The 24,280-nt window shown below is 36.0% G+C and overlaps 2 protein-coding genes across 4 annotated transcripts in view; one reads left to right on the forward strand and one right to left on the reverse strand.

Annotated features, from left to right (window-relative positions):
• uif (sushi, von Willebrand factor type A, EGF and pentraxin domain-containing protein uif) overlaps positions 1-13,853 on the forward strand; it is a 90,995-nt gene extending 77,142 nt beyond the window's left edge. Inside the window, exons 18-35 of one of the 3 annotated variants that reach the window (XM_028170169.2) lie at positions 328-1,211; positions 1,300-1,679; positions 1,980-2,145; positions 2,222-2,473; positions 2,557-3,098; positions 3,182-3,394; positions 3,481-3,636; positions 3,714-3,852; positions 4,210-4,281; positions 4,434-4,624; positions 5,529-5,702; positions 6,326-6,502; positions 7,380-7,541; positions 8,645-8,769; positions 9,482-9,632; positions 10,298-10,496; positions 10,965-11,290; positions 12,181-13,853. In XM_028170169.2, coding sequence (XP_028025970.2) covers positions 328-1,211; positions 1,300-1,679; positions 1,980-2,145; positions 2,222-2,473; positions 2,557-3,098; positions 3,182-3,394; positions 3,481-3,636; positions 3,714-3,852; positions 4,210-4,281; positions 4,434-4,624; positions 5,529-5,702; positions 6,326-6,502; positions 7,380-7,541; positions 8,645-8,769; positions 9,482-9,632; positions 10,298-10,496; positions 10,965-11,290; positions 12,181-12,212 — 4,341 coding nt within the window. In that variant the 3' untranslated portion in view covers positions 12,213-13,853. The remainder of the gene's footprint in view (positions 1-327; positions 1,212-1,299; positions 1,680-1,979; positions 2,146-2,221; positions 2,474-2,556; positions 3,099-3,181; positions 3,395-3,480; positions 3,637-3,713; positions 3,853-4,209; positions 4,282-4,433; positions 4,625-5,528; positions 5,703-6,325; positions 6,503-7,379; positions 7,542-8,644; positions 8,770-9,481; positions 9,633-10,297; positions 10,497-10,964; positions 11,291-12,180) is intronic. The other 2 variants (XM_028170171.2, XM_028170172.2) reach the window with 2 other exon arrangements.
• A 3,671-nt stretch (positions 13,854-17,524) lies between these two features.
• Positions 17,525-22,988, reverse strand: Psat1 (phosphoserine aminotransferase). Its single transcript, XM_028170101.2, has 8 exons — positions 22,809-22,988; positions 22,059-22,189; positions 19,658-19,773; positions 19,424-19,585; positions 19,104-19,198; positions 18,850-19,019; positions 18,435-18,698; positions 17,525-17,742 (listed from the first exon to the last, which is right to left on the reverse strand). The coding sequence occupies exons 1-8, from the start codon at positions 22,857-22,859 to the stop codon at positions 17,637-17,639; spliced, it is 1,095 nt and encodes a 364-aa protein (XP_028025902.2). The 5' UTR covers positions 22,860-22,988; the 3' UTR covers positions 17,525-17,636.
• Between the last annotated feature and the right edge of the window lie 1,292 nt (positions 22,989-24,280).

Genomic DNA, 24,280 nt, shown 5'->3' on the forward strand with positions numbered 1-24,280 from the left:
TAATATTAGTTAAAAGATTTTCCTATAATAATTCACTGGTGGAAGAACGTGTTATGAACCTGTACTAATGGGTACCTTAAACCCTTTTAAGCAAGATTGTTTCGTATTATACAAAACAATCGTGTTTACCTCCATACGTAAAAATAGCTGACATAGGCCTCCTTCCCCAAAATAACCTTTACTACAGTACAATTGACACTGATCCCGTGTCTCAAGATAGATAATGTTTCTATGGGCAATTTTAATCTCTATCTTGAGCTCTCTTTGAAATCATGAGCTGTCAGTGCTAAAAAGGTAATAATATCTCATTATTCCGTTTCTTTGCAGATCGATCCATGCACTGCTAACGGAAATCCTTGCTCAAACGGTGCAAGTTGTATTGCATTACAACAAGGACGTTTCAAGTGTGAGTGCTTACCAGGATGGGAAGGACAACTTTGTGACATTAATACAGATGATTGTATCGAAAAGCCTTGTCTTCTTGGTGCACCTTGTACGGACTTAGTTAATGACTTTAGCTGCTCATGTCCACCAGGATTCACGGGAAAACGCTGTCATGAAAAAATAGATCTCTGCTCAAGCGAACCATGCAAACATGGAATATGTGTAGATAAACTCTTCGTTCATCAATGTATATGTGACCCTGGTTGGTCAGGACCATCGTGTGATATTAACATTAATGAATGTGTGATATCACCATGTGAGAACGGAGGTCAATGTATGGACGGTATCGACGATTTCAATTGCGTATGTGAAACTGGTTTTACAGGAAAGAAATGTCAACACACCATCGACGATTGTTTATCAAATCCTTGTCAAAACGGTGCAACATGTATGGATCAAATCGAAGGCTTTGTTTGCAAATGCCGACCTGGATTCGTAGGTCTTCAATGCGAAACAGCCATTGATGAATGTTTGACCGAGCCATGCAACCCTACGGGAACCGAACGCTGTATAGATTTAGACAATAAATATCAATGCGTCTGTCGTGAAGGTTTCACAGGAAAAATGTGTGAAACAAACATTGATGACTGCGCTTCAAATCCTTGCTTTAATGGTGGATCATGCACAGACGAAGTCGGTGGATACAAATGCGCCTGTCATCCAGGCTGGACTGGAAAGAGATGCGAAAAAGACATCGGTAATTGCGTAAACCAACCCTGCCAAAATCATGCTAAATGTATTGACCTATTCCAAGATTATTTCTGTGTGTAAGTACAGTAAAATGTTTCCGATTACATATAATTTGATTAAAATAGGTGAGAAACAATAATGACGTATGCTTTAAACTGATTACAGGTGTCCTAGTGGAACTGATGGAAAACAATGTGAAACGGCCCCGGAAAGATGTATTGGAAGCCCATGTATGCACGGCGGAAAGTGTCAAGACTTTGGATCTGGCCTTAATTGCACGTGTTCATCTGATTACACTGGAATCGGCTGTCAATATGAATTTGATGCCTGCGAAGCTGGTTTGTGCCAAAATGGAGCAACGTGCATCGACGAAGGCGAAGGATACCGTTGTATTTGCGCTCCTGGTTTTAAAGGACAAAATTGCGACGAAGACATTATCGATTGTAAAGAAAACTCTTGTCCACCTTCGGCAACATGCATTGACCTTCCAGGGAGATTCTATTGTCAATGTCCATTTAATCTAACGGGAGATGACTGTAGAAAAAGTAAGTCAAATTTAACACATTTTCTTATCATATTTACTACAGTTCTCAAGAGTCGTAAACATAAACTTGAAATTATACTTTCAAGGTCTAAACTCGCATTTATTATTATTTTAATGTTATTTCCGACGTTACGAATACTCCACAGTTTTCATAGTCACGGACTACAAGGTGCTATTTGTTGACATTTAAAAATTATGCTAACTACCATCTAAATTTCTTGAAAAAAATGTAAAAGTATTTTTAATAATTTTTCAATCAATTTAATTTTGCAATTTCCATTGACATTTCCTTACCTTTCAGCAATCAGTGTTGATTACGATATGTACTTCAGTGATCCCTTAAGGTCAAGCGCAGCCCAAGTGGTACCGTTTGATACCAATTCAGCAGATAGCTTAACTATAGCCATGTGGGTACAATACACACAACAAGACGAAGGCGGTGTCTTCTTCACAGCATATAGCGTAAGGTATGTAAAACACCGTATTAGTTATAGTGGCCTTTTTTGAATGAATTGAAGTAACCGTTTAATCAACTATCCACAGCAATTCCCACATTGCGCTTAACAGAAGACAAGTCATACAAGCACATTCAAATGGAGTTCAGGTGTCTCTATTCCCTGAACTACAAGATGTATACCTCAGTTTCGGAGAATTCGCTACGGTCAACGATGGACAATGGCACCATGTTGCGTTGGTGTGGGACGGTAGTAATGGCGGTGAACTCACATTGATTACTGAAGGACTAATTGCCAGCAAACTTGCTGGTTATGGCAGCGGTCGAACCTTGCCACGATAGTAAGAACAAACTTTTGTTCAGTAAAAAGCCTATAACTTTATTAATGCTTAATTAATTCTTTTAATTTTTTACATTTTTACAGCATCTGGGTAACATTGGGTAAACCGCAGTCCGATAATCCAAAGGCCTATACTGAAGCAGGATTCCAAGGACATCTTACCAAGGTACAAGTCTGGAATCGAGCACTAGACGTCACTAATGAAGTTCAAAAACAAGTCCGTGACTGCAGAACAGAGCCTGTCCTTTACAGTGGTTTAACTTTGACCTGGGCTGGATATGATGACATAATTGGTGGAGTAGAACGAATCGTACCATCACATTGTGGACAAAGAGTTTGCCCTAATGGCTATAATGGTCAAAAATGTCAACAATTAGAAGTCGATAAAGAACCACCAAGAGTAGATAGATGCCCTGGTGACCTATGGGTGATTGCTAAAAATGGATCATCTATTGTCAACTGGGATGCACCTGTATTTAGCGACAATGTTGGAGTGGCAAAAGTAGTAGAAAAATCTGGACATAAGCCAGGAGAGAACCTTGCTTGGGGAGCATATGACATAGCCTACATTGCATATGACGCCGTGGGTAATGCAGCGACATGCACATTTAAGATTACAGTATTATGTAAGTTACCAAATAACGTCATTGTGAAATTTCCTGTTTTATAAACTCATATGAATACAATTAAAATAACAATTATTTTTTAGCGGAATTCTGTCCACCTTTACCGGATCCTCTGGGTGGTTATCAATCCTGTCGCGATTGGGGCGCAGGAGGCCAATTCAAGGTCTGCGAGATCGCTTGTCGCGATGGCTTGCGATTCTCACAGCCCGTACCTCCGTTCTTTACATGCGGCGCAGAAGGCTTTTGGAGACCAACAACTGATCCCAGTTTGCCACTAATATATCCTGCTTGCTCACGTAAGAATTAAAAACACAAGTATTACAGGAAATAAAGCGTATAACATATTATACTCTTAATATTTTACATTGGATTTATTCTGCAGCTGCTTCACCTGCTCAACGTGTCTTCAAAGTATCTATGTTGTTCCCGAGTTCTGTTCTCTGCAACGACGCTGGCCAAGCCGTACTTCGACAAAAAGTACGCAGCGCTATCAATCAACTCAATAGAGATTGGAACTTCTGCTCTTACGCAATTGATGGTACAGTACAAGCTTCTTAAATTTTGATGTCTAATTTTTTTTTAATTTTGAAAGTTATTGAAATTATTTATTGATAGGTACTCGAGAATGCAAAGAATTGGATATTAATGTGAAATGCGATCACCGCGCCAACAGGCAGACTAGACAAGTGTCGTCCCCTCCCACAGTAACAGCTGAAGATACCTATGTTTTGGACGCTATAATTCCTGTCGAAGAGTAAGTTCCATCAGACTAAGCGTCCACACAGTTTAATCGTATATTAGAAGTTAAAAACATACTTTAAAAAGGGAGGTGTCGGAGTAGCACTTACCTAAAACATTATCTGTTTATAGAGCACATAGTGGCATGTGTTACTAAGTGTTATAGCAAATTTAAATTTTGTAAAAATTGCCTAGAAACTAAAATACATTATCATTAGAAACATTGATAGATTCTCTAGATAAAGCGATCAAAATGTATAAGAAACACTTAAATCTAATTTTAAAAAACTATTCAGTTTTTAATTTATAGCACTGTAGATCATGTAAAGCATGTACTTCCATCACAATTGCATGTATTTTATTTGGCACTTAGGACACGAAGCAGTAGGGAGGGTCGACAAATTGGCGATACGTACAGCGTTGAAATATCTTTCCCGGCTGTCAAGTAAGTTGTTTGCATGCTTGTAGCACTCTCACATTCCCATAAAGTATATTGAACGTTGCAATATTTCCTACTTACGTATATCACTTATGTTAATGAAATTAATTTTCATTATTTTCGTGATATTTTTTCTGTAAGCAATACTGTTTTTTTAGCGACCCAGTAATCCACGGCGGTAATAACGAAAGATCGACTGTGCAACGATTACTGGAGAAATTAATTCTCGAAGACGAACAATTCGACGTTAGGAATATCCTTCCGAATACCGTACCTGATCCCGCGAGCTTGGTGCTTGCTTCTGATTACGCCTGCCCTACTGGACAGGTTGTAATGGCTCCTGACTGTGGTGCGTATTAAATTCAAACTAATTTTTTTTAACGTCTTACGTCAGAATATCAAGGCAAGTAGACAAAAATCTTAATATCAGAGTCAACAAGGTATATTGTGCCAGGTCTCGTCATGAATGCTTTCAATAAAATAAAATACACATGAATATTCCTTATTCCTTATTTTCTCATTTTCGGTTCAATCTTTGGTAAATAGCCTTGTGCAATTAAACTGGAGTGGAATGAATTGCTATGATAGCATTACATAAGTGTAGGTCTGGATTAGTCGAATATTTTGGTATCGTGTATTTATAACAGGGATGGTTAACGTTTGTGCCAGAAAAGATCTGCCCGTTGACGTAATATTTATAGTAATCAGAGCTAAAGACTGGCCGTTGTCTCGCCCGACTTTAATCCGTTAATTATGCTTTATGATCTCTTTTAGTTTCGCATACGTTTCAACGCCATGATATTTTTTAATCCATTAAACATTCTGTAATAATGCCTATGGCAAATTTTCCCTTACACAAAGTGCATGTTTCAATCGTTATCTGGCCACAGCGTTTGAGTGATTGTACGAAGGTCAATGGATATTTTTTTGAAGGAGCTGCAAATTTCCAAAATGCTATTATTGTAAAACTAACCCACACTACATTATTAACTGTTTCAAGTAAATGAAAAAAAAAATTATTCCTTCTACCAATATCTATGACAAAAATACATAGGTAATATTCGTTATACTTTTCAATATTGATACCTACGCGATAATATCTATCTAAACGATCTGAAATAATATTTACAAACCAAGATAAAGGCCAAAAAAACTACACTCAAATCCACTTCTAATAACACAAAAAAAAAATTTTCAAAATATTCTAGTCTAATACACTAGCAAGCGATACTAATATTTAATAATCATTTCAGTGGCATGCGCTGTCGGTACCTTCTTAGACTCGGCAACCGACTCGTGCAAGCCGTGCCCCATGGGAAGCTACCAATCAGAAGCTGGACAATTACAGTGTACATCCTGCCCAACGATAGCTGGCCAGCCTGGAGTTACCCAAACAACAGGAGCTCGAAGCGCTGCTGACTGTAAAGGTGCTTGGCACAAACACTTTTTAGATTAAGTGTGCATCTCTCTCAACACGAATGGTAAACCGTCGACGTCGCCCAAAGCACGTCATTACGGATCCTCCTGATCCATTAACGGTGCTTTTAGGCACCACAAGCACCGGTCACCGTCCTCGTCGAACCCTTCGCTTGCGACGAAGGGGTCGACGAGTGAATTAACCCATAGACACTGCCCACTGAGTTTCTCGCCGGATCTTCTCAGTGGGTCGTAATTCCGATCCGGTGGTAGATTCTGCGAAGCACTGCTCTTGCTAGGGTCAGTGTTAGTAACACTCCGGTTTGAGCCCCACGTGCTCACCTACATACGTTAGGGTGAAGCTGAAATAGCCCCTCAAAGCTATCAGTATAGGTAGGAAAAAAAATCTGTCAACAAAGATAAGAATCAGGTCATGTTGAAATAGATAATCAATTAGAATTTACTTTTTCATGACTGCTTATAATATAACCAATCACATTATTTCAAATCAAATAGAAGAGCGAGGTTCATTAATTCAGATAGGTCTTTGAGATGTCTCGTTCTTCTCGATTCAAATAAGCTAATATATATATTTAGATCAGCCGTTTAGTAATTCAACTATTATAATTTTCAGAGAGGTGTGCCGCTGGTAAATACTTTGACGCTGAGGCGGAACTTTGCCGTCCATGCGGTCACGGTTCCTATCAACCAAGAGAGGGCGCCTTCTCCTGTATCTCCTGTCCCAGAGGTCAAACCACTCGAGCCACAGAAGCGGTATCTGCAGCCGAATGCAGAGACGATTGTCCTTCAGGTACTTTTAACGCTATATTAGATGCTTCGTCTTTATAAGACAACGTTTTGGATTCTTACATACAAGTACCTATACAATATGTTCCAACATCCTGTCTATCAATGTCGCAAGGCAGTCATTCTCTCGGGTTTGAATAGCAAGAAAACCGTTTTTACACTACAGTTGAATATTCGATCTCACATCTCAGATTGAACATATGAATTACTTATGTTATCCTTGGTAACCATTGAACATTTTCCAGCAAATGCAAAGCTAAACGATTTTTAATGCTATTTATTCCATTAGAGTTAATTGAGCTGCACTTCTTTTTCTGCCTTTACCCCTATTCCTGACGTCAACCTACTTAAATATTGGTAAAACTTGTTACATGTTTAAATATTATGGGAATAAGTATAAGGACTAAATACCACTACCATGGACAAAAACGTAAAAAAAGTGGCTACAGGTTCGTAAAATCACGAGGCCTTTTATTAATAGCCAATATCTCACCATGTATCTAACAGTACGACTAGAACTAATCACGGATTCATTGTTTCGACTTGCCCTAGATACGTCCTTACGGATCCATCAGATCCAATAACCCTTGCATTAGACATCATTAGCTCTAACACAAGGAGTAGGGACCCCGAACATCAGCCCGCTGAGTTTCTCGCCGGGTCTTCTCAGCGGGTCGCGATTCCGATCCGGTAGTAGATTCATTCGCGAAAGAGCTACTCTTGAATCGTTAGGTCTCCTTTGGAGGCACTCGGGTAGCTGTTAGCAAATCCCATCCCTCCTGGCTGAGCCTTTGCTCGCCCACCTGCCCTGGTAAAACTGGAAAGGCCACCGGGCCAAAAGTATCTTCTCAAACATAAAAAAATGTGTTTTGACTTTTCAGGAGAACAGTTAGGCACTGATGGAGGCTGTGAACCTTGTCCTCGGGGTACATGGCGCGCGACAGGCGCGGGGGCCGCGTGCGCGCCGTGCCCTCCTGGGACTACCACACCGCAAACAGGCGCTTCCTCTGCAGATCAATGTTCATTGCCCGTTTGTAGACCTGGTAAGTTCGTGGTTAGCCGGTAACTGAAACAGCGTTCATCTCACGACATCATAGCAATAATAATGCATGCATTACATAACAAAACATTAATAATAATAATATAACTCTTTATTTAACACCACATGTACAGAGTAAGCTTAAAAAACAAATAAAAGACGCTGAAATAAATTGGCGGCCACTTGCTAAAAGCGATCTCTTCCAGGCAACTTTGCAGGGAGAGGAATAAGCAAACTCGACAGTGCTACATCTTAATAAACTTACATAAAAATATATACTTATATACACATATGAAAAAGAAATACAATATAAGATAGACTTACATACGATTAAATACAAATAAATACTAAAAATATGCTAGTAAATACAAAATAAGTAGCAACTTGTACTGTAACATTAGCGTTATATAAAAATAGTTCATCAGAACCTGCTATTCTTTAACGCGTGTAATATATCAGACATAAGATCAAATGCCCATTATTCAAATTTGAACAATTAATTTGATACTTAACATTACATTACGTACTATAATAGGTACTGAAATATCGACGAATTTAACAATAAAATGATTACAATGTTATTTTTTATATTCAGAAGCTGAATTTTTACATATTTTATCGTAAGCATCACTTCTGTTGACCTGTAAGATTAGCTTCAAATAAAATATTTCTTCAACGGTCAACAGCAGAGACACGAAATTTTTTGTACGCATTTTATTATGAGAGCCGATTTTCAGATGTTATAACACGGTTGCTATGCCGTTCTAGACCCTGAATAAGATACTTTGCATACTTTTCTCACTTTGCACACTTGTTTAAACTTTGCATAGACATAAATTCATATGCATTCAGTTACGAATACCCATTTCAATTGTCTAATAACTGCACTATCTAACTATGAATTGATGTTGATTCATTGATGAAGTTCTCAAACCATATATGAATAGTTAAAAAAAAAAAACCACAAAAAAAAAAAAACTACAAGAAAGGAAGCAATCGAGCTAATTCGGAGATTAAATCGGCTTCCTATCCAACATTATTCTTGAACAAATAAAGTAAGATTCAAAGCAATTTATATATCGATATTAAGATTTTTATTCATTTCAGGGTCATACCTCAACGTGACACTGAACACGTGTATTCAATGCAGAAAGGGTACCTACCAGTCGGAAGCACAACAGACAATATGCGTACCTTGTCCTATAAACACGAGTACCAGAGGACCGGGCGCGGTTAGTACAATAAAATCAATTGGCTCCATAAATTTTTGACACAAGATTTCTGTACTACCATACCGATTCCTCTATGTCGTTTTGTTAAAGATATTAAGTACGGTTTATTTGTGGTACCGCGTTTTACTCGCTGTGATAGGTACCGCCGTCCTGCATATATCAGCCGCAACGCAGACATGCGTTTCGTTTTAAGAGCGGGATAGCCGTTGTACTATCCAACTGAGACTTGTGGATGGCGATATTCATGTTATCATTTCTATGGGCTCTGAAAGCTACTTACCTGCGCCGAAGCTATTAGGCTTATAAGGGAATCGTAAAATAATATGAATACCGTTAAATTCTCTTCCAAATTAAAATGTATCATCGTTACGTGCATGATGCGAATTTCAATAACCGATGAATATAATATCTCCCCCACTTATATTCTATGTGAAGTAGAATATAAACATTCTTGAGAATATTCGAGTGGAACGGAAGACACAATATTAAATTCTTTGTAGATTTACATGGAACACGTTTCTCGTTATTCACGGCGAAGTTTCAAATAAATTTTAATGAAAACAGTAATCAAAACACAATTGGGATACGATGTTTTCGAATTTTGATTTAAGAATTTCAAGTCTTCATCAAAAATTACTTATTCAGAATATTTATTGTATTAATTTCGATTATCAATATTAAATGTCGATTAATGTGACTTTTTCTCATTCAGACCTCAGAGTCAGACTGCACAAATCCTTGCGAGATGAGCGGTCCTGAGATGCACTGCGATGTCAATGCATACTGCCTTTTGATGCCGGAGACAAGCGAATTCAAATGTCAGTGCAAACCTGGATTCAACGGCACTGGAAAAGTTTGCATAGGTAAATGAATGGTTTCTTTAATTTACTTAATCCCTATGTAACATATATTTGGAACAATTATGGTGATTGACAAATTAAGGAGCGGACGGTTAGCGTGGTATGGACATGTGATGGGTAGAGAGAAGATGCATGTGACTAGGAGATGTATGGAAATGGTAGTACAAGGTAGAGGGGGAAGAAGTCGACCAATGAAGACATGGATGGAATGTGTAGATGATGATATGAGAGAGAAAGGAGTAAGTGTTAAGATGACGGCTAAAAGCGAATGGAATAGAAAAATTCACTGTGCCGACCCTACCTAGTGGAATAAGGTAGAGACAAAGAAGAAAAAGATATATTTTTCATACAGATAATCCAAAACAAAGTAGCAAAATACTGAACTCGACAAAGTTTACGTCTGTACAGTAATTGTACAGCACATTATTCAATTTCACAGTATCAGCTTAAAATTACTAGCGTCCGCCTAGTGATCGAATTTCGACTATTACCACTTTAACCTCAACCCTTACATTCAGTTTCTGTACCTTGTGGTTTAATTAATTGACATTTTGAACCAAAAAAATCTAAAGCTCGTCCAGAATAGAATTCACATATTAGTTTAATATAGCTAAAGTCTGTGGTAGATTCGGCATCCAGAATCATCGTTTAAATAACTTTATTTCCAGACGTGTGCCTTGACTACTGCGACAATGGAGGCGAATGCATAAAGGACGCTAGAGGCGAACCTTCGTGCAGATGCACAGGTTCGTTCACCGGAAGACACTGCAGGGACAAGAGCGAGTTCGCTTACATCGCGAGCGGTGTCGCCGGTGGAGTCATCTTTATTATATTCTTGGTCCTGCTTGTATGGATGATTTGCGCCAGGTCAGTTTTATTTCAGTTCTGTTAATATACATATCTAATGTTATATACTCAGTTTCCACGATGATAAATAGACATTGTCAAAGCAAAAACATATTTTATAGATAATTTTAGCTGATTCGACCTATATTTCATTTGGCCCTGCTTAGATCGCTTCAGACGTTCGATTTGTAGTAGTTATCCCAAATTTATTTATTCATTACGTAAATACAACTAATTCATACCTTAGGACATCCATTGACATGCTATCATGTCACCCTATGGTGATGCTATGCCAGACACCACACGCCCAACTCAATTGAAATATTAACCTGATGTTTTAAGATGAAGTATTTATAAGTTCAAGCAGCTGTTTAACATTAGAGAGAGACATTTAAAAATTCATTACTTAATAAATAAAAACTTTGCCTCTCTAATGTATCGCAACATTTATTACTTCCAATAAAAATGAACGTCTTTATGTCGCAACAGGTCAACCAAGAGGAAAGAACCAAAGAAGACACTCACCCCAGCTATCGACCAAAACGGTTCCCAAGTGAACTTCTACTACGGAGCTCACACACCTTACGCGGAATCAATAGCGCCTTCGCATCATTCCACATACGCTCATTACTACGACGACGAGGAAGACGGCTGGGAGATGCCGAACTTTTACAACGAGACTTACATGAAGGAAAGTTTGCATAATGGTATGAATGGTAAAATGAACAGCTTGGCGAGGTCAAACGCCAGCATCTATGGAACGAAGGAGGATCTTTACGATAGGTTGAAGAGACACGCGTACCCGGGTAAGAAAGGTCAGTATTCTTTATGTAGCACTTAGATTATATGCACGCTTTTATCGAGAATGCAGCTTGTCGCACTCATAACTCTGCTTATATATCGATTTTAGTAGTTAATACTAGTATATTGAGGTATCCTTCTTGAACCTCTGCTATATTGTTATGCGGTCTCATGAAATACTGTAAGATATTGGTATTTAATGGTCAGGAAGCTTTCGAAAGCGAATATGGCACGTCTTAAAAGAAAAACTTCGTTATTTCCATTGTTATTCTGAATATTTATGTTAGATAATTATATAGTTAAAAACAAAAAATACACTTTAAATAATAGTAAAACTGTAATAAAATAAAATATCCTAGTTCTGGTCAGGATATTAATTCAAAATAGATAAATTTTGGTATTATCTTCGGCCCTTCGTGTATGTCGATAAGTTTCAATTTAGGCCTCGATGTCTTAATGTGGGTAGCCTCATTCACGTTCTAAGGTCTATAGGTTTCGCACTTAATAACAGGAGAGCTGTAATCTTATTCACCAGACCAACAACAACAAAAAAACCGTTTTAATAAAATCGACTTGAAGGCGTGTGTTCATATTATGTAGTCTATAGATCCCGCGTCACCGTTCAATAAAACTACTAAAACCTAAGCTATCAGTAGCTCAGACATACAAAAACGATAAAAAATCAATAGTGATTGAAAAACATTTTTTATCGTGTGGACGTTCGGAACGACCTTATTAAAGTGCATGCTTGTTTATTTGTTACTATGAACATATTTTATCAACATTATTGTATCAGCTGAAATGGAAAAATACGTCTTATGCAAAACAATAGCGTAATTTATCATTACAGTCACAGTAACATATCTGACGTAAGATTTAGAATCATCTTTTTGTTTTGTTTCAGAGAAGAGTGATAGCGACAGTGAAGGTCAATAGGGTGCTAGTTTGGAGAATTCTGGTCAATCTATGAACTATTTTTGTTATACCCTACCTACCGTAATAGTCTATTTAATATAAAGGTTTAAGGGATGAAGTGTATACGGTTTCATTTTAGTACTGATTTACAAAACGACGATGTAATTTAGTCACAAACTGTACCATCATAGTTTTACCAGCGTCCAGAATTATCATCAGAAACAAAATGGTCGGTCTCTGACCGGTCACATAAAATTGAAATATTATTATAAGGTCGTATAATTACGATTCTGATTCATCGCTTTTGACCTTTCGTCGTCTGACCAGTACGAATAAAGATAGTGAATAATTTATATTCATCCATCGTGGCCAATGAATACATAATAACATTGATCGTGACTTAGCATTCGACCAAGGGTATATTCTTCGTCTGCTATTAGCTTTACTTTTAGATTTAATTTTTATGTTTATTAACACACTCACTGTTTAAATCTTACCAAACACGATGAAAACATATCTGATTTCCTCAATAATTTATTAATTACTTAAATAATAAAAGTGTGACGTCATTTAAGATGTAGATCTATATCACGACATACAACAGACACGTTGCCTCATATTATCGACAATTTCAAATGAAATTAATGAATATTAATCGCAAGACAATAACCATTGGGTTATCACGGCCGCACCAGTGCCGTAATAAAACTTTGACAAGAAAAATACCGAGGAATTTAATTAGAATTAATCATGTTTATTTAGATGTTAATCTAGAATTTTCTTAGCAGTCTCCATTGAAATAACGAAAAGACGTACGTGTATTGATTATTCTGAGTATCGAAACGGAATGTATTCGAAAAATAGCTTTTCGAACTGAGAGAGACAACTACGTGTCTTATTTTAATAGATAAACAGTGAATGTGTTGACTTCAAATAATGGATCAACGAACAAAATGCTCAAGATATAATTTAAGGCGAACACTGCCATATAAAATTAAATATGCAGGGCTTTTGAGTGTATACTCTTGTACTTAGGTACGATTATAAAAGTATTTTTATAATCGTACCTAAGTACATTCCAACGAAATTAATGGAACGTGTAAATATAATAATTATGGAGAAAACATTTCTGTATATTTATGTTTATTTTAGTATCATAGCTGTAAGTGTTAATTCCAAAATTTGCATAATAAATATTAATTAATCCAATCTCTATGATACGTTTAGCTTAAGAAACGTTTATATTTTTTGTATGATAAACTGAAATAATATTTTGATGCAATTGTATGTGTATAAATGTGCGAAGTGAATGTAAAGAAAATAGTTATACGTATTAATGAAAACAATTATGTATAGCGTGTATTATATCAACGATTTTTTTTTATTTGTGTAAGCGTTAAAAAATTCACATTTTCCAATCCATCCCATAATAATTTATGAGACATATCTATACTCTTCCTAACACTAGTTTATATTGAATTCGGTCATGGTAAACGTTTCAGAGTATCAGACTAGACCTGGTAAAGGTCTTATTACCGTATATTCTAAAACTTTTTAATACTCATTAAGTGGTATGTAATCCATCACAAACACATTAGTGATTTACGTTAACAGTAATGTTTTTTTTTACAAAATTTTATACAATAAATATTATACATATTATTTAGATTGTTTTTTTCTTTCAATAAAAAAGGGAACCCCCTGTGTGCTTGGCTAGTTTTTAACTTCTCGATCGCATAAAAGTTAACTGAATTTTGTATGGAGTTGGAATAGCTTCTAAAAGGTCGTACTCAACACACTGGTCACAGAATGAGCCCAAATATGTAGTAATAATGTAAGTTTTGCGACACGAATATAATCTATCCACCGCATTAATTCTATGCATGACGTCTAGAGCGATATGAAGCCTCTCCATGACAACAAAAAATTCTCGGTACAGAAAACAAGAAAACCTTCTTCGAAAATTGAGTTGAGAATATCATCAATATAGTCAAAGGCAATTAAATATGCATTCTCAAAAACTACAGCAGGGCTGTCGAAACAACGGCCCGCGGCTTATTTGCATGTGGCCCGCGAAGTATGTTTTAGTCAGAAAATAGTTTTGGATATAAATACATAGTTTGGACAATAGAACTCTTTTTCAAAACATATGATCAATATTTGGTATAATTTATCTTTATTCTTGTAAGATTCCATTTCCATGACATCATTTAAAAATGAATTCCCGGAACGTATTTTGTTTTTTTTTAAACCCCTTTTTCTGCATTATAGTAAATTTAATTAGCCCGCAAAAGCTTGGGCAGCCCTGAGCTATAGGACAGATCCAGACAAATTATATTTAAATACATTGAGACTTTAATCGTATAGTTGGTTACAGTACATACGTTGTGATGTAAGTAGGTTACGAAATCTACTCAACTTTAGGTAAACAGTGAGATCGTTTATGCCTGGACGTCAATAGAATCATTGCCTTTTTTTGTTAAGTAAATTCGAGTTGGGTAATGGAAAATAATCATGTAGTTCACAAACGGTAACGATTTTTACCACCCTGCCTATTTCTGCAGTGAAGCAGCAGTAATGCGTTTCGGTTTTAAGGGTGGGGCAGCCGCTGTAACTATACTTGAGACCTTAGAATTTATATCTCAAGGTAGGTGGCGCATTTACGTCGTAGATGTCTATGGGCTCCAGTAACCACTTAACATCAGGTGGGCTGTGAGCTCGTCCACCCACCTAAGCAAAAAAAAAAAAGAATCCTTCAGAAGTATTCTATCTCGTTTTCTCTCTCTGTCTAAATCCTATACAAATACGTTTCTTCCTTTCTTTCTATAAGATAATATGGTATGTGTTTGCTCATTGACATCACAATGCAAATGCAACCTTATAAAAAATATTTTAAGTCTAAATTTTATTGCAAAATAGCTGACAAACCCGTAAAACTGGAACACATATAACGACGCAGCAGAAATAACCAGAATAGTAATAATAACAGCAATAATTATGCAAATACTAATTTTTGCGAAATTGATTTTTGTTACACGATGTTATTATAACTTCAGCCATTCGTAAGCACTGGCGTAGTCGTAGTTTCTTTTAACGTCGCTTTTTCGTTTCGTCCAGTTTCAAATCAAAACGATGCTACAAAAATGATCAACTTCGAATAGGCAATAAAAACATTGTAAATTACCTAAGTATTTAAAAAGGTTTCAAGTAATCTTCAAATTATGCAAGTACCCACAACATTGCCGGTTACAACATCTTGAATACAGTTATCAATTTTATGATAATGTTGACATTTGACACGTCCACCGACGAATACTTGTATGTAATATTTTGAAAAATAACTTTGAAACTATTTTACTTACACCACATTTTTTTTAAAGATCTCTATTTAAATCTCTCTCTATAAACTACGGGCATTCCTGGACTTTTAAGGGTTATATTATAGTGGATAGTAATGCTACAACATAATAATATGTACCCAATGAAAATAATCAAATATTTGAAAACTTGTAGTCATGGTAATTTCAACTTTTTTCTGTATTTATTTTTATCTGTTGTTTTTCTTTTTTGTCTCGATTATTTATGAGAAGGCCCACCCTCTGATACCCGCTTATCGTTGAATTTTGGGACACGTTGTTTATATACATTTTTATCATCACAGATTATCGCACAGTGCGACATCATTCCGTGTGACGTAAAATGCACATCTGCCTGATTGGCCGTTGACGTAAAGACGCGGGATCTCCCCGCGTACAAATTACAAACAAGCATTTGTTTACATAACCCCTTTTATTGCGGGAAAAAATATCAACAATATATAAAACGAATAAAAAACATTACTGGTCGTAGGATATCTTGCGAGTTCGCACGGGTATGTACCACCACCCTGCTTATTTCGGCCGTGATGCAGTAATGTATTTCGGCTTGAAGGGTGGGGCAGCGGTTGTAAATATACTGAGAGAGAAATAGAACTTAAATCTCAAGGTGGTTGGCTCATTTACGTTGTAGATATCTATGGGCTCCAGTAACCACTTAACACCAGGTGGGATGTGAGCTCGTCCACCCGTCAAGCAAAAAAAAAAACATTTAACACAAAAAAGTGAAAATGCTCAAATTGTTGAATCAGTACCGATAAAACAAAATTTCAACAAAATTGCGCCATAGCGATGCACCTTCCCAGTTGTTCTGAATCATATTATGTACCAAAATGATGTGTGGATCACAAATGGTCACTACCTTATTTTATAGTATAAGCTAAAACGTGGCTGACTTCCAAATGATTTCATATAGTATGTGTAACAAAACTACCTACCCTACATATTTCACTTTTTTTTTTTATTGCTTAGATGTGTGGACGAGCTCACAGCCCACCTGGTGTTAAGTGGTTACTGGAGCCCATAGACATCTACAACGTAAATGCGCCACACACCTTGAGATATAGTTCTAAGGTCTCAGTATAGTCACAACGGCTGCCCCACCCTTCAAACCGAAACGCATTACTGCTTCACGGCAGAAATAGGCGGGGCGGTGGTACCTACCCGTGCGGACTCACAAAAGGTCCTACCACCAGTTTACACTAGTCGGTTAACCATTTTATACATAGACTAGCTGTACCCGTCCGCTCCGCTGGGCATTTAAAATTAACATTATTATTTCTCACCCCTACGAAGATTCTCATCATTAACGCCCCCGCAACTGGTGTAGCGAGTCCAACACTCATATAAACAAACTCTACAAAGTTTTGGTGCGTCTTGTGTATAGATAAGTAACAAACTAACTGAAGAGATATGAAGAAGCGGGCTTTGACTACCGCATGCACGTGTTTTGTTTCTAAGAATTAGAAAATACCCTACACTAAACTAAATCCTATTGTTTTCTTTCCCGATTTTTAAAGCCATTGAAGACAAATGTGGATACCTATTCAAATTGTTTACAATACAGTTCAGCCGGTCGTTCTAACAGATCTAATTCTCCGAAATATTAGTTAAATGTGGTCGTGTTATGAGGTATGTCGTTATTACCAATGTCCTAGAAAGCAATATTTTTAATAAGGCGGTCATATGGCATTCAGCCGGGACCTTTGTTCTTGGTTATTATAACCGGCATGTTGTATTAAACGATGTCGCAGTAAACGGTTTTGACTGTATCACTATTATCTGATACGAATGAATATGTTTGCACGAAACAGATAGCAACAACTAAAGTTAAACATTCCTATTATTAAATCAAGTGATTCTTATTATCTAGAGATAGGAGTTTATATGTACGATGAATACGCAAAACAGTTCTGTTGCGATCTTACAAAATTAAATCCCTTTTAATAAAATACAATATTTGATACAAAATTGATTTTAATTATATACATATATTAATACAACAATATAAAACAACAAATTCCAAATAACATACAAAAAGTATATATTATTTGTATAAATTTAACAATATTTACTTGGAATGTTTTTTATAGAACTCCTCCATGTACTGAACGAGAGCTTGAACCTCCTCTAGGGTCACTGCATTATATATTGAGGCACGAATACCGCCAACGTCTCTGAAAAAAAAAAACAATCTCCATTAATTTCTCTGTGCAGTGTTTATGACTACTATTGCTACAATGTTACGACAGAAATAGCTAAGGTAGTGGTACAGTGCAGATTCACAATACTAGTAAAGTAGCTTTGATACAACTGGAAATATTGAAACATGGGTTAGGGCGTCTAATAAGGCTACGGTAACTACTGAGAAACAAAACTAAATAAAAAAAAATAACAAACAAACAAAAAAACAATTGACCATTATAATATGAAACACCATTTGACTGATCAACCTCTGTCTTTTGATCAGATCTCAACGTCTTACAATTTGATTTAGCTTTGAACAATAATGAACTAAAGTGAATTAAATCATAATTTAAATTATAGAGGTGACATTGATAAAATTTATTCTTTATTTACTAACAATACAAAACAAATAACAAAATATATAGAAGCATGTGACATAGCACATGTGACATTGCAAATGATACTTGTAAAAGACAATAAGGTGATTCAGAAATGATAAGGTGAATGTAAAGACACCATTTAGCAAATACTGTGGCTAAAGAATACGATGTGAATATTATGTATGATGTAGATTTTATAAATTTTTACAACTTAACTTATGTTAGGGTTGTCAATCAATATATCATACATTTTCAATAATATGTCAAAGATAGTAGAGCTTTTTTCAGGGAAAGGTATTTACCTGTGTCCTTTTAGCTGAATAAGTCCTAAAGTCTCAGCACCCTTCAAGAATTCTTTTTCTAAGGCATCATCACCAGGGCAACCAATTCTGAATGGCACATTCATTTTACTGCGAACATTTTTAGCTACAGGGGCATAATAAAAACCATTCGATCGCTCAATTGTGTTGTAGATAAGTGAGGCTTTCTTTGTTGCCAATTGAGACATTCCTTCTAATCCTCCATTCCTTTGAATCCATTGTAATACTCGACCCATTATATAGATGCTGAAATTTAAAATTTCGATATTAAACAGGCATAATAAGTATGAACATATCTACGGCCAACACTAAAGTCTAAAAATTATTATATAAATGAGATCATAGTCATTTTTCGTAATAATAAGTAAGCCATTATAAATAATACTTTGTAACTTACGCAAACATAGGTGGAGTGTTTAAAATTGAATTCTGTTTGTAGTTAGCTGTCCAGTCTAATAAAGAGGGACATGTCGGTAGAGCCTGATTCAAAAGATCCTCTCTAACAATGACAAGCGCTACCCCAGATGTACCAATATTCTTTTGAGCACCAGCATATATTACCCCAAACTGGAAAATGCAAAATTTACAAGATTATTGTGCACAAGTTATCATTTTATTATCAGTATAACATTGTAATTATAAAAACCTTACCTTTGAAACATCAACTTTCTTCGACATAATGTTTGAAGACATATCTGCGATTAAAGGTACTCCTTTCGTATCTGGTATGAAGTCAAATTCAACACCTGTAAAAAGAAATCATTACAATTAAGTATCTTGTTGAGAAAAAAATCATATAGCATAATTTGTTGAATAATTATTTTCCATTACAACAGCCTTGATAAGCAATCAGTTAGACAGGCAATCTAATAGATATGCACGAGAGAAAATTATTGATTATTATTTTAAATAGTATATTCGAATCTAAAGAGCAGTTATTGGCTTATTGGAAAGACTTAGGATATCATTACCATGTATTGTTTCATTAGTACAAATATGTACATATGAAGCATTGGGATCAAGGTTCCATTTTGTCTGATCAGGTATGTCTTCATATTTATCTGTCGGTGGTAGCACCAAATTTACTTTCCCATATTTTTTCGCCTCCTTGGCTGCTTTAGCAGACCACGCACCTAAAAATTAGGAAATTTTAGTTTTCATGAAACCCTATTATTAAATTTAATTGTACTAATTTATAAACATACCTGTTACTACATAATCAGCGGTACCAGTTCTGGATATTAAGTTTAAAGGAACAGCTGCAAATTGACCAAGACCCCCACCAGCTAAAAACAGCACTTTGTAGTTGTCCGGTACATCTCTAAAATAATGTTTAGTCTTCAATCGATTTGAATTTAATTTGAATATTTCTTCCAGCGCAGTTATTGTTCAGTATATACCACAAATAAATGATAGTTTTTGGTTGACTGACCATTTTTAGCTTGTTTTAATTTATTTTGGCAGATCTCAATGACGGCCATTTATTGATTTCGACAAATCTCTTTTTTTATATATTATCTATGCTACTTTCAGCAATCGAATAAGATTTTTTTCCTTTGATTCTTCGACCAAAAATTAACACCTGACCTTGCATTATGGTATATTATTGCAAGTGGTTCGTTCAGGCGAACTGAAACTTTTAAAGGAAGTTGTTTACCTATGTACATTACTTTCTTACTACAAATTATCGAACACTGGCTCCCCGCTCCGCATAGTTAGAGGTAGTCTCATAGGTAGTCTTGCTGATGGTAGGACCTCTTGTGAGTCCGCACAGGTAGGTACCACCACTCTGCCTATTTCTACCGTGAAGCAGTAATGCGTTTCGGTTTGAAGGGTGAGGCAGCCGTTGTAACCATACTGAGACCTTAGAAGAACTTATATCTCAAGGTGGGTGATTCACCGCGCATTTACGTTGTAGATGTCTATGGGCTACAGTAACCACTTAACACCAGGTGGGTTGTGAGCCATTTAAGTAATAAAAAAAATGTTAAGTATATTTATTATCTATGATAGGTAGCGACTAAATTCACGAACCGATGATGAACTCTCGTGAACCGAGTCTTCACATGCATTAACCCTTTGTACATCGCGTTCTCTTACTTTTTAGGCGAGTTGATGCTTTGAATATAGGAATGAAACTATTTTAGTTTTTATTATTCACGCTTCACAATAAATATTACTATTTTCATAGAAATATGTAATTTGACATCTACGTACATTTAACCTAAATAAAATTGAATGCCCAACAAGATATCATTAAACGGAAAATTATCAGAAATTATAATGAAATGAATCCAATCATAAATAAGCATTTTTTTCAACCGAAATGTTAAATTTAATAAGTATCTATAATATATTTGTTACTTTATTTTTCTAAGCCTGTAAGAGGGGAAATTACAATTTTAATTTTATCATCTAATGCTACTACTGACCGAAAAAAAATTCAATTCCTAGTTTTAACTTCATTTTAAGTCGATACTTGATTGAATACATTTGCGGAACGAATACATTTGCGGCACCATTATTCCCAATAATAAAAGATTCTATAAAATGAACATTATATTTTTTTTCCACAGGAGAAAATCACCGGATCCCCACCCGCACGGCGGGTGGGGTATGTGGGAGTTGAACCTCACTAAAAACTCCTGCCGCTCACAACCGGCGCCCTACCCCGGACCGGGTGGGAACCCAGTCGGAGCTATTGAGACGGCGGGACAGGGTTTACGCAGAGCATATTACATCCATCCCGATAAAATGAACATAGGTTTTCTTGTCATTTAAACATCGACAGTTTGTAATGAAAAAATGTACTTTTTTTAAATATTAATTTCTAAATGTGTTAATTATAATAGTGAATTTGTCGAAAAAACAATCCACATAAACTTCCACCAAATTAATAAAAATATTTGCTGTCATTTTCCACCCTCGAATGATACGAAAGATTTTTAGTTTCATGAAAAGTTGTTCTTGCCTTCAAAACAAGATAAATCACTGCTATAATGATATGAACTGAAGGAACACCACGAAAAGGAGCTCATTCCAGTTAGGTACTACCGGCATTACTTTGTACTCTTTAAAATATATGAATATAAAAACAAATAAACGGCAGCCCCAATCTATTTAAATTTAAATTTTGTTATTATTGCCTAGATGGGTGCACGAATTCACGGCTCACCTTTGGTTACGTGGTTACCGGAGACATCTACAACGTAAATGCCGCCACCCACCTTGAGATATGAGTTCTAAGGTACAGTACAACAGCTGCCCCTCTTCAAACCGAAACGCATTAATGCTTTACAACAGAAATAGGCAGGGTAGTGGTACCTACCCGTACGGACTCACAAAATGTCCTACCACCAATAAGTGCATAATTATTGATAGTTCGGCATATTGTTAGCCTCCTTCAGGATCATCATCGTTCTTCCCCGAAATAATTCTGTATTCCTGATTTAAGGCTAGAAAAGCCGTAATATATAATAATGGCTGAGATTTCGATGTCAAGCCTCATATTTATGGAAAATTTGCTTTATTGACCACTTACTTAATCCGCCCGTATACACCAATAAAGAAGCTTAATATATAATTTATTAGGCTGTAGCTACTTACAATAAGTTTCGCACAACATCCTGAATTTCGACATTTAGCTTCATGTATGTTGAAGAACGATGACTTGTTTCCAATAAACTAATTCCAGAATTTTCAAAATTTGTCAATTCATTCTTAATAATTTCATAGACCTGCAAATTGTTTATTTAAAATATCTAATATCTAGGTATTTTCGTATAACGACCATAATATAATATTTCTAAATAGGTATACAATATTAACGGGTTGTGGTATATATGTACTGGTGGTAGGACGTCTTGTAAGTCGGGTGGGTATCACCCCCCTATTTCTGCCGTGAAGCAGTAATGCGTTTCGGTTTGAAGAGCGGGGCAGCTGTTGTAGTTACTCTTAAAACTGAGACCTTACATTTCATGTCTCAAGGTGGATGGCAGCATTCACGTTGTAGATGTCTATGGGCTGCGGTAACCACTTAACACCAGGTGGGCCGTGAGCTCGTCCACACATCTAACCAATAAAAAAAATTAAGTGCTTGGTTATTACTATTCTATTATCAACTTATTATTATTATTTATAATTCATTAATTAAATGTCAGCAAACACATAAGTCAATATAATAATTTGTAATCTCTGTCAGATATCCATATTATATCACGCGCAATTGTTGTTTATTGTTCAATAAAATGACCTTGACTGATACTATGGACAAGACAAGAATGCACGAACAAACAATATGACGACATTATGAAAAGTTTTAAATTGATTCATTATTTAATCGTGAATACAACTTACTTCTTCTGGCAATTTAGCCGGTCCAGCGCCAAAATTAAACACTTTAGACATTTTCACTTATTTATTTATTTAATTAATTCCTACACTACACTATTTTACCAAACGACACTATCGTTCTCAGACGTGTCGCGGTACGATGTGGGTCTGTCTGCCTGCGCGACAGAAATGAGAAATTATATTTTATTGTGTAGCATTTATCGGTAGGTTATCGCCCTGTATAAATTGCCAACAGGCTTCTGAGTTAACTGGTTTGTCGAGTTTGAATGAACGCATTCGAGCCGTTTAGTATGTTTGAAGTTTAAATTTTAATACGCACTGCTGGCACAAGCTGATGTTTAATTTTTTTTTGTAAAAGACTTAGTTTGATGTAAGCGGCTTATGCAAAGGCGAGCTTAATTCGTCATGAGTTTTATTCCAGCAAACCAATAATAGTAATAACATTAAGGATAGTGGGCAATAGTTTACAAGAACCACTACTATCTCTAAATGAGCAAATCTAAAACATACTTGCAACATATCAACATAATTAAATAATGGTTAACGGAGACCATGAACATCACAACAAGAATACCGCCACCCTATTCCATGCGCTGGAATTATTAAATAGATTTTAAAACGACTGTGCCAGCCTTCAAAACGGAACGGGTGACATATTCGCAACATAAATAGCAACTGATTTAAGCAAATTAATAAAATATTGCCTAATAATATACCCTCATTAGCACGTACACGATCTTATTTTTTCGCCGTGGAACAAGTGTGAAGTATGTATCTCTCCTTGGTTAAATTTCGTTCATTTGCACAAAAGCTGGGTACAAAGGCATCCACAGAGGTATTACCACGTACCGAAGGCGGAATTGAATTCTACAGATGCACTGAATGAACATTAAGAAACAGTAAAAAAATAATCATCAAAGCGGCTTGATGTGTGCATAAGGGGAAGAAAAATTGGTTGTCGAGCATCTTTGGCGTTAGGCATCAGATATTCGAAGCGCTCCCGAAGATAAAAGGGTTTATTGGGAACATAAAAAAGTATTTGAAAATACCAACGTCACTGAAACGAATGCCAAACTAAACTCGGAATTCTAAAACGTTATACTTCTGAAAACATACAGTTTAGACTATGAAGAACCAACTGAGAAGCACCAAAAAAAGGACATTATCATTACCAAGAAGAAAGAGAACAAGAGTTGAGTGTCTGAGAAACTTTTGGTGTGTAAAAGTAGACATTTTTGAAGACGTTTGAAAGATCGAAACTATTAAATATTCTACTGCCAGCAATGTGGTCTGCAATGTCATTATTCCAAACAAGATAGTAGATCTATAGAGAAATTTAACGCAGCTTTGTTGGAAATATCCGTATAGCATTATCGGTATATTTAATTTCTTACTAGGGCTTCGTAGCAACGGTCCAAGATAACCGGTCGCGTAATTTCTATCAATATATTTATTATACTCGCATAAATCAGTTA

The sequence above is a fragment of the Bombyx mandarina genome, chromosome 09 (genome assembly GCF_030267445.1).
Source record: "Bombyx mandarina strain Sakado chromosome 09, ASM3026744v2".
Classification (NCBI taxonomy): Eukaryota; Metazoa; Arthropoda; class Insecta; order Lepidoptera; family Bombycidae; genus Bombyx; species Bombyx mandarina.